This window comes from Propithecus coquereli, unplaced genomic scaffold, assembly GCF_000956105.1.
Source record: "Propithecus coquereli isolate 6110/MARCELLA unplaced genomic scaffold, Pcoq_1.0 Scaffold51, whole genome shotgun sequence".
Lineage (NCBI taxonomy): Eukaryota > Metazoa > Chordata > Mammalia > Primates > Indriidae > Propithecus > Propithecus coquereli.
This window is the reverse complement of record NW_012150952.1, coordinates 5,182,031-5,192,894: the sequence shown is the minus strand read 5'-3', so window position 1 is coordinate 5,192,894 and position 10,864 is coordinate 5,182,031. Positions and strand designations below refer to the sequence as shown.

Sequence of the window (10,864 nt, the reverse complement as noted above, 5' to 3'; positions counted from 1 at the left end):
TAATCAAGGATATTATATCAGCAAAGTATATAACAAGGGAGAAAAGTAATTTCCACAACATTCTTCCTGATGAAATTAAATATATAATAATTGAGTACACTTAAAAAATGCTGGCTTACCAATGAGAAGAATGTAATTCTTTTTTGGAGTATACATTTTGCTTAATTGAGGTTACAAGTTAGCATTCCCTATTATCAAATCGATTATAAATATTCATCTGTAAAAACTCTTCTTAGTTCATGGTCTATCCAAAAATAAGTGCTGGGCCTCATTTAGTCCATGGGCCACAGTTTTCTGGCCTCCTGTTTTGGATCCTTCTAGAAGTCTTGGAATTGGTTATTCTCAGCATCCACCAGGAATCGAATCAAAGAGAATGAACATGAATGTCAGTGATAGGAACCAATGCTCTATATTGGAGACTGTAAACATGGTAGGCAGGGGCTGGGGAGAATGAACAAGGGGGAATTAACTAACATTTATGATCTTTGAATTTAGATAAAAAAGAAATCTAAAACCTCCATGCTATATCCAGACAATATTTATTTTTTCTAGGTGATGACTTTACAAGTGCCAGTTTTTATGTTTTCTCCTACTCCATTAAGTAGTTTTTAAGCTTAGTTTACATTATTAGTTTATATTATTAACAAAATATACAAAATAAATTTTGCCTGTAAATTAGGTCTAGGCCTGAAAATGAACAACCTATTCTGAATTCAGATCCATTGATTTCTATGAAGTAAATGCTATAATGAGTTTTTGCTATAGTTTGAATGTTTGTGTCCTCCTCAAATTCATGTATTGAAATCTAATCCCCCACTGTATTGGCTTTAGGAGGGGGGAGGTTTTAGGAGATGATTAGGTCGTAAGGACAGAGCCCTCGTGATGGGGATTCATGCCCTTATAAAAGAGGCCCCAGAGAGCTGCCTTGTTCCTTCCATCCTGGGAGGACACAGTGAGAAGTTGCCATCTATGAACCAGAAAGCAGGCCCTCACCAGGCACCGAATCTGCTATACCTTGATGTTGGACTTTCCAGCTTCCAGAACTGTGAGAAATAAGTGTTGTTTACAAGCCATCTGGTTTATTGTATTTTTGTTATAGCAGCCCAAATGTTCTAGGATGTACTAAGACACTTTCCAATAAATCAATGCACTTAAAAATGCATTACCTGGATTTAGAAATGTCTTTTATTGAAGAGTAAAACTCCATTATAAGGTACCATAATTTATTGTGGGTGAGGTTTTATTGCAGACTAAAATTATCTCCCTCTAATATAGGGATGTATATTTAATGCTGACTCGAGTTATGTCACATAAACACCACTGCTTCTGGTTGGTTAACTTCCTAACAGGAAGGCTTCAACTTTCATTCCAATAAGCCAAGATCCATTGTGCAAGCATTTTACAATTTCTTCCGAACATCACAACTGTTATAGTTAATGGTAGAAAGGAAAACTCAGCAAACACACACAGTACTTGCATTTAATGCTCTGATCAAGGTAGAAACAATTTTAAAAAGAAACTTAATTTAGCAGAGCATTAAAACTATGCTTGTTTTTCTACCATGAGCTTTAACTTCATCCATTTTATATAAAATGTAATACTTTTTCTCATCCTAATATGAGTAAATTTTATAAGGTACATTGTAAAGCGAATAGCACTTCTTTGCTTAATGTCTACTAATTCTTTGAGGCTTAGCTCAGATGTCTTCTCCTCCAGGAGAGTCTTCCCAGAGGCTCCCAGCCCCTGGGTCAGAAGACTGCCTCCCCAGGGCTCCTACACACCATGTACCTATTCCTATCAACACCCTTCTACACGTTTTAACAAATCTGTTCAAAAGTCCATCTACCCAATTAGATTTTGAGCAACTTGAAGGCAAGGATTGCATGTTATTCACCATCACACTACCCCTGATACCCAGTGCAGTGCTGAACGTACAGCAGGAGCTCATTACATACTCACTAAATTTAGAGTAAGTGAATGGACACGCTGAGGGTCCCCTGGACAGGTATAAAGGTTCTATTTTCACGCAGGGATGGATTATCATCCTCACTTCTTACCCACTGATTTTTAAGAATTTCTGAGACAATTCTGGATACAAGATAAGAAAGAGGGCCAAAAAAGAACAGGAAGAGGAAAAGGAGATGCTCATGAATGAGAAAGGGCCTTTCTCCAAGAGCAGGAGGAATGGAATCAGGCCCGTGGGTTGCTGGTGCATCCCAGAGACAGGAACAACACAGTGTGTGCACTTTAATGTTGGCTTCAGGGCTACCAAATCACTGAATCGTTTTTCTTCTTCATTTTTTTCTTGTTTATTTTTTTGTTCCTTCTTACCATTTTGTAGTTTTCTTTTCTTTCTTCTTCTTTTTTTTTTTTTTAAATCTGTAGCTCAGATGAAAGGAGCCTAGGGAAGGTTCTGCTTGGCAAAGCTTTAAAGGGGACAGAACTGCCGCCCTTACCCTATACCCTCTCTCCAATTTTGGGGGCCACTGTAGTGGTAATACATGACAAGAACATGGGAGAATCCCAGGCCTTTTCATTGCCCAAAACATGAAGATTCTTCTTTTTGTTTTAATATGGGTGATGGCGGGAAGAGGGAACTCTTCCTTGTTCCCTAGCACCAGCACTGGAAGGGGCTTTTATTGACTCATTGATACCCAGGACTACAAATATAGCCACAAATTCTCCCTAACATCTGTAGTACTTTTCTCACTGTTCTTTTTGGATTGATTGAGCTTTCTGTGGGGAGTCAAAACACATATTTCCTGTTTGACCAATGCTGTGGTTTGAATATCTGTCCCCTCCCAAAGTCATGTTGAAATTCGATCCCTAATGCGGCGGTGTTGAGAGGTGGAGCCTTTAAGAGGCAAAGCCCTTATGAATGGATTAATGCATTCATGGATTCATGGACCGATGGGTTATCATGGCAGTGGGACTGGTGGTTTTATAAGAGGAAGAGAGACCTGAGTTAGCACGCTCGGCCCCCTGCCCATGTGATGCCCTGGAACTCTGCACAGAGAGTCTTCATTCGCAAGAAGGTCCTCACCAGATGCAGCGCCTCGACCATGGACTTCTCAGTCTCCATGAGAAATATTAGTAAATTCCTTTTCTTTATAAGTTACCTAGTTTCAGGTATTCTGTTATAAACAGTAGAAAATGGACTAAGACAACCAAACTATGTTTTTCTCTCTTCCCCTCCTGCCCCAAACTTCGGTCCCATTTTTAGTTGTTGGGGCTGAAGAATAAGCCATAGATGAGCAACGTGAGGAGTACCACACACTGCCTGTCTTCCCCGTCACAATTAGCTATAAATCCAGAAGTCTGGGGCTGGGGTGGCCTGCGCAGGGCCTGGCAAACATCCGCCGAAGACTCCAGGAGGGTAGACGTAGAGATGCCAGGTTCCTCCGTTCGCCAAGAGTCTGATTCCTATGCCAGTTATTCAAGAACTATGTGCACGTACTCAAGAGAACATCATGGTTTTTATTTTAAAAAATTCATCCAATATTAATTAGAAAAGGAGAAGAGTCATTAATTTTTATAGCAGTCAGTTTTCAAAAAAGAATAAGCTCTTACACATGAACTATGAAGCAATATTTTTTTTTCCAAGAGAAATGGATGTGGTAATATGATGAAAGCATTGACCCAGCAGGAATGTAAAATCCCCATTGTGATTCGTGATCTAGCTCACTGCTTAAATTTAAAATTTGGAAAAAAGCTAAAGCAACTTCCTTTGTTTCTTTAAATATCGTCTCTTCTTGTACTCTTGTCTGATGTAGGCAAATGTAGTTCATACTCTGATACAAAGGGCTAATTTTGTAGTTTCAGAAAAAAATACTTCAATGTTTTCCAAAAGCTTGTAAACATTTTCCTATACTTGTAAAGAAAATACAAATATAAGGGGGATGTAATGTTTGATATTTTATATAGTTCTTGGAAACCATTTTGATGGCACTGCATTTACAATACCAAGGTTAGAGAAAGGAAGAAAAACACTCATCTAGATTTAAACCGTTTGAAGGCCAAGATTATAATGCATGTACAACCAGAGACTCATCCATTTCAATACTTTAATAGTTAAGTGTAATTCAGATTTCAGGATTACTTACCAGCAATCTCTCTACCATGTGTGTATCATAATACCCCTTTTATGTGTAAACATATTTTTATCAATTTGTAAGAAAGCCTAGTTTTAATGAACTTAGTATTCCTTGTATTGCATAAACATATTTTTATCAATTTGTAAGAAAACTTAGTTTTAATAAACTTAGTACTAAATGTAAACTATAGGATTCATGATGGTAATTAGTGCAAACAACGAGCATACTCACAATTGCATTTCTTCTGAACAAACCTAAGCTTGCATGCTGTTCTGTAGGTGGAGAGCCGGATGCGATCCAGATCTTGAGCCCCTGGTGGGGGAAAAGTACACATATGGTACGCCATGTGTGTGGAGAGCAATTTATAACGTTTACAAATAAACCCACTGCTGATATAATCCACACACCTAGTTTTGTTTTTATTAGAATAAAAATATAATCTTAAGACTTGAAAAGGTCTATCCTAGATTCCTCAGGTTCTAGGGGAAAAGAGCACACGGCATCAACATTGGAGATCAGGTTGTGATCCACGTTCGTGGACCACGGAACATAGTCTCATCCTTGTTGTGTCTGCCACTTCTGAGAACAATCTGCTCAAGCTGGGAACTAGAGTGAGCCAGCTAGATTGTATCAGACACTATCATCAAATAATCCTTTAAATTCACTGTTATTGGTCATTAGAACACGGCTGTCAGGTGACCACGTACTGAAAGTTAGGCATCTTCTCCGTGTGATCTTAGGCTAATTGCATTTAGAAGCCTCAATTTTCTCATCTGGAAGATGGGGTTGATGATAATAATAGTATTTATTTCATAAAATTGTTGTAAAAATAAACGAGTGAATATACCTAAAGCACTTAGGACACTGGCACAGTAAGTGCTTTGTTTTCCTTATTATTACTAATATCTTTCCTACTATCCTTCCAGTCAATCTCAGAGGAGGAGACACCTTTCTAAAAACCACCTCCCCTCTTCTTTATACTGCAGCTTCAACTTCTTCCTAACATAGAGGGAACATGGTCCCCATATGCTCTCCTGTTCCAGCCTTCCACTCAGGAATGCAGCATCACCCCTCATGCCCACAACACCAAGTCTCAAAGCCCTGCTCAGAATCCAAGCCCCTCCGTGGGCTTCTTCCAGCTTCCTTCCCAGCGATAGTTCCCACGACTCCAGCGCAGAGTGTCTGCTGGGCTTGGGCCAGTCTCTTCACAATCCCCCATAGCTGGGCTACTTGTTAGATTGACACCCGAGTTCCTAGTATTCCTCCTGCTTCTCTTTGAATGAGCTAATCTCTAGACTGTGTCTAGAATATATCGGACTTTCCATAAATGTCTGCTTTTCTCTGCTTCCACGTATTTGCCTTTCTTCCAGCCCAGGCTGACGGTTCATAACAGATAAAAAGGTACATAGCTATGTTGTGACATGGATTGCACTTTCTCTTTGCCAGCGGTACACCTGTAAAATGTGCCACGTGATGCTTCACAATAAAATAGAGTAGCAAGTAAATGAACTTGCCTGGAAGCAATTATATTAGGAGGCCAATGACATGCTTTCCCAATGAAACTCAGGATGAATTAGCAAGTGTTCCTCACTGAGAGCGTCTAGCGGTTCCTCAACTCAAACTGGTCTCTTTAGATTCACTTAAAATGTTATCAGTAGTCCTATTATTTTGTGGTTTTATGAAGCAGATCGTTAAACATTCATTCTTAAGAAGGTTTACTACTTGACAAACAGGCTCACTGATACTGAGCACTTGAAGGGTCAGAGAGGTGGGGATCTACCCTCACCCGATGCAGGAATTCCCTTAGAAATGCTCTCAAGAGTTGGACATTTAGCCAATGGCCATGTAGGATTTCCAATCATAGGGAAGATTGTAATTTAGTGAAAATAAATGGACTTTGAAGTCAGTCACCTTTAATTTTGTCATTTCCTAGTTGTGTGAACTTCACAAGTTTTTATTTGGAATCTCAACTCCTCATGTATAAAATGAGAATAACATGTAAAGTCTTGATTTCTGCACTAGGTACAGAATGATTACTTGTAAATGGTCCTCCTTAAAAGGCTTCCTGTACTATTTCTGAGCAACGGTATGCAATAGAAATTTCTTTTTTTATATATGAGCTTTAATTTGCCTCCCTGTAACTTCAGCCTATTTGATCTAGTTTCCCCTGGAGCTGCATAATCTTTTCCCCCTGCCACTTGATAATTCATTTCTCAAATATTGCGATGCAGTTATCATTATCATTCTTAGCATCTTCATTATCATCTGGAAATTATATACAAAAGTCCCTGCCATCAAGGACTTCGAAGTGTAGCCGGGGAGGTAGTCTCTCCTTAACTTTGTTAGGTAAAAGATGTTGAACTTCGCAGCCATTTGAGGTACAGCGTCTACCACGCAGTCTAGCACCCGATAGGGCTGCAATACATGGCAGTTGCTATTATTATTTTCATTACCATCAAACATGGTTTTGAGACCCTTAAACATTCTAGTCACTCTGTTCTATGGCTGGCTAATATCTCTTTAAAACGAGACGTCCAAAATTAACCCAAATGCCACAGCTATTGCCTTACCTGTATAGACTATATAGACAGTAATTATTACCACCTTTGATAAGGACATTTAACTAATGTGATCTTTTTTTTAATAGATGGATCATTCTTCTGGCTTTTATTAGGTTTGCAGTTAATTAAAAAATCATATGTACTTCTATATAAGTCAGATCGTTTCTGTTTTCTATTTAAATGCTTATTTGGGGGCTAAGGGTAGGACTTCGTACTTATCTGGTAAGTTTCTTTTAATTTTTAGCTCATGCTTTGAACCTTTCTGATATCTTTTAAGATTCTTATTTTGTCACTGGAATTTCATTTCAAAAATCCTTCCCAGTCTGATGGCCTCTGTAAATCTGGGAGGCTCATGTGGGAAATGAGCTCCCTGGGATGCCAGATAATCAGAGACAGAGAGGTGATCGGAAATACCTGAATGCTAAATCCGCCTTGTCCCCTGGATGAGAATGTACTTTTATTGATGCTGAGTTTGGCTCAACCATCAGGAAAGTCTTAATATCTATAAATAATCCCTTAAAAGAAAATATTATGGGCATAGATGATTCGTGTAAATTCTTCAAGAATAATGATTTAAGCTGCAGATATAAAAGAACTGTGATGTACCACACAGTTAAGTTTCTTAGTTCCAGCAAGAACTTACCCTCTGAGAACAGCAACCCTGGTAGCTCTGCATCTCCCTCTGATAGAGGTCCTGGGGGCAATTTGGCAAAGGTACACCTCTACAAAATGTATTTAAGAGGGATGCAGGGATGTTCCTCCTTGGAACAGGAGGGCACTGACTGCTCTCTCCTGTCCTAAGTGGACTTAACTGACCCAGTGCTTTGTTCTAGAAGCAGGAAGGAGTCTGTAAATGTTTCCTATGTATGTAAGTTCTTCTTGGCTGATGATTTAAGCCCTGAATATTAAAGGGGATGTGGTGAGCAATAAAATTTAGCTTTGCAGATACGGCAGCACACTACCTTGCAGAGACAAGGTAAATGGTAGCTGCAGGATCCATCCATAAAGGGACCAATGGAAGCTGAGCTGAGATATGCTGTGTATGCTTTTTGCTCTGTTTATCTTCCTTGTTTGAAATAAATTTCTTTTTCTCTGCCCCAACAAACCATGAACTTAACTCAATTTTATATGTGTGGTTTCTCTTGAAAGTTTATAAATCCAAAGCTTACTTTGGAGTTAGTTGCATGTCTTCTATGTCTTCATCCAAGTCATCGATTATAAAACTAAGGACCTGAACAGGGCCACAAATACAGCCTTCCTCTATACCAGTAGAGGCGTTTCTCCAAGTTGACTGATCCATTAATTGTTTTTCTACGTATGGTCACGGCACTGCCTATTTATCTACCTGTCTGGTGACCCAGCCCACATTGCTCCAACACATGCACAGTCTAAGAGCCTTTGTCAATATCTTGCTGAAATTCAGGTTAATTTTTATCTGATGCTATTTTCCTGATCTAGTGGTCTGGTAATTTTAGTAAAAAGTGAAATTTGCTGACTTAATTCCTTTATTAAAAAGATGGAATTTAAACAAATGAGTAAGGAAATAAAGTCAGTAGAGCAATCCTTGTTCTTAAATTAAAGGTAGAGATACATACTATTTTTTCTACTTCTGTATATATTGGAAACTTTTCATCATAAAACATTTAAAACTAGTTCATTTGAGGTAACTTGGGGTGTTTGCACCGTCTCCGGAATCCTCTTATACCCATGTCATAGTTTGAATAAAGTAATGAATATGAATGATTGCTCTCACTCTTTTATTAGTTGCAAATCCTGTGTTTCCTTTCTTTAGCTCTTCTTTTCAAGATTCTCTTTCCTCCCTTGCCCCCTCCTTTCGTCCTTTCCTCCCTCCCTCTCTCTCACTCCCTCATTTCCTTCCTTCTACTTTTTTCTCATTAATTTATTAATCCACTCAACCAACCAGACTTACCTAATTTTTGACTTTAGCTTACTCTAAACATTTTGACATAATTCTTGTGTTTTATGACTTCTATGTTTTGATGGTTCATTCTAAAACCTTCAGCATAGTCATTTAGATTCTTAAATATCTCATGCCATTTAAAAATTCACTCAACAAATATTTACAGAATAAAAGTGAAGGCTCTGAACTCTGTGTTTGAACTCTCTGCCGTGCTTGATTGACCGTGTGTGTGTGTATGTGTGTGTGAAAGAGAGAGAGAGAGAAACAGAGAGAGAAATTGGGAGGGAGGTAAAGGAGTTTGGGGGTAAAAAATGATTTCTACCTTAGGCAACTGAATGGGATGGAGTGTCCTTCACTGAGCTAAGGTACAAACAGGGAGGAACAGGTTTGTAGATGGGTGAAGACAGAGTTCAGTTTTGGACTAAAGTGTTTGAGTTGCCTGTGTGATGTCCACCTGGAGATATCCAGTGAGCAGCTGGATATATGGAAATGGAGCTCTTGACTAGAGCCGTAATATATTCCAGAAATTATCAATAAATATATCAAATGTAGTAGTGTGCTTGACTGGGCCAAGAGTGGGAATATTTTTCCAAGAGGAGACTGTTTACACAAGTAGGGCTGTTCTACATTCTAGGTGACAAAATGAGGTACAAAATTAGGAACAGGAACTCCCTCTACACTTCTGAAGAGTGCCCGGCAGTTTGGTAGTTGTTCAAAGATTGCATGGCTTTGGGAACGCTGGGAGGCAGTGGCCTGGGCAAGGACATCAGCTTCTCTGTGATGGTCACTGTTGGTGGAGCTAATAAAGAGCCCCCCGTCACCGGCTGCTTCATGCCTAGAAGGCTTGACAACAAGTGGGCAGGGCTGGAAGTGATGTTAAATTTATACGCTTACTATTCTCAATACACTGGCTCATGAAAATATGGGAGGTGGTTTTGGGGGGCTCCTTGAACACTTGAGAGCCATAACAATAAAGGTAAAGCTCTGGGAGTAAGAAAAATTGTATATGGAAAGAAATGTCAAAAACAAAACTTTTGTAAATATGACTTTAGTGTCTGGAAGGTACTGAGAGACAGAAAAAGAGAAGCAGAGTGGCCAGAAAAAGCAGGAGACCAGGCTAGGGTGATGACATGAGAGTTTCCAGGATGGTCAATGATACTAACATTTTAAACAGAAGGAGGAGCATGAGAAATGAAGAAGCAAGTCAAAATAGTCACTGTATCTGCCATGGCCCATGGGGGATGGGCCATTTGTCACTTATTTTGGTGCCAGTTTTCTGAATTTTTGAAATCAGTGTTCTTAAAACTCATGGTACACATTTCAAAAGCCTACCCTAGGCTCCATTCCAATCACAGGCAACACTCTGAAGAAGGACTTCAAACAAGTCAGCAGTGTTTGCTGAGTAGCTCTATTTGCCCCCCTTAAATCTCAGGTCTCTCCTCTGCTTAGAGGCCAGGGGCAGCACTCTGCTTTCTCCCAAAGACCTTCCTTATCTTGTTACGCAGCCTTTCATGTTCTCAGAGAGTGTTTTCCAATCACTCCCCTCCCATTAAAATCTATCCACTGTGCCATTTTTACAAAAAATAAAAAAAGTGTGCTTTTAAACAAACATTGACTCAGCATCAAAGGTGAATGGATTTGAAGGGACGTGTCCAGGGTCTGTCCCTAAAAAGGAGTTCACTTAGCGAGTGGCGTGGTCATGTTCACTATCACACAAGGCAGAGTTAAATGTGCTCTGAGAGTAGAAAAACAGAAGACAAGGAGAGTTTGATTCCAAGAACACACAATTTATTCTGCTTTCAGTCTGATAAACTTATTTGAGCTGATAAACTTATTTGATGGCTGAAAAGGCCAAGGTGAGGATGACATTTACGTTTAACTACAGATCTTTCAGCTTTAATCCAAGGTACTAAATAAACTGATAGTTAGGCAAAGAGAATTTCTGGTTAAGGGCAACTTGTCCAGAATTTCTTAAATCAAAGCAGGTGGCCACCCAGTTTTTTATATAAGGCTAGTCTTTTTCTGCTTATCTGTGAGCCCATGCTTCTTTAATTTCATTTCTTTCTGCTTCTTTAATTTCATCTCTTTCTGTTTCTTCCAGCTTCTGCTGCTGTGGTAATGAGCTCAGAATAAATGTTTAACACCTAAATGCTACAATGGCTTGCATTTGTCAAACTTCCTTATCAATTGTTCTCCTTATCAATTGTTCTCTGTTCTTTGGCCTTTGTAAGGCCAAGATGGCTTTAACATTCCCTTCACCTTGCCTAACTTTAGACAAGCCCCTTCTC

General features: G+C 39.2%; 1 protein-coding gene across 1 annotated transcript in view; it reads right to left on the bottom strand.

The window, feature by feature from the left end:
* Positions 1–10,864, bottom strand: part of DTNA (dystrobrevin, alpha) — a 413,314-nt gene that overhangs the window by 96,894 nt on the left and 305,556 nt on the right. The window contains exon 4 of the mRNA XM_012656596.1: positions 4,326–4,406. Coding sequence (XP_012512050.1) covers positions 4,326–4,406 — 81 coding nt within the window. The remainder of the gene's footprint in view (positions 1–4,325; positions 4,407–10,864) is intronic.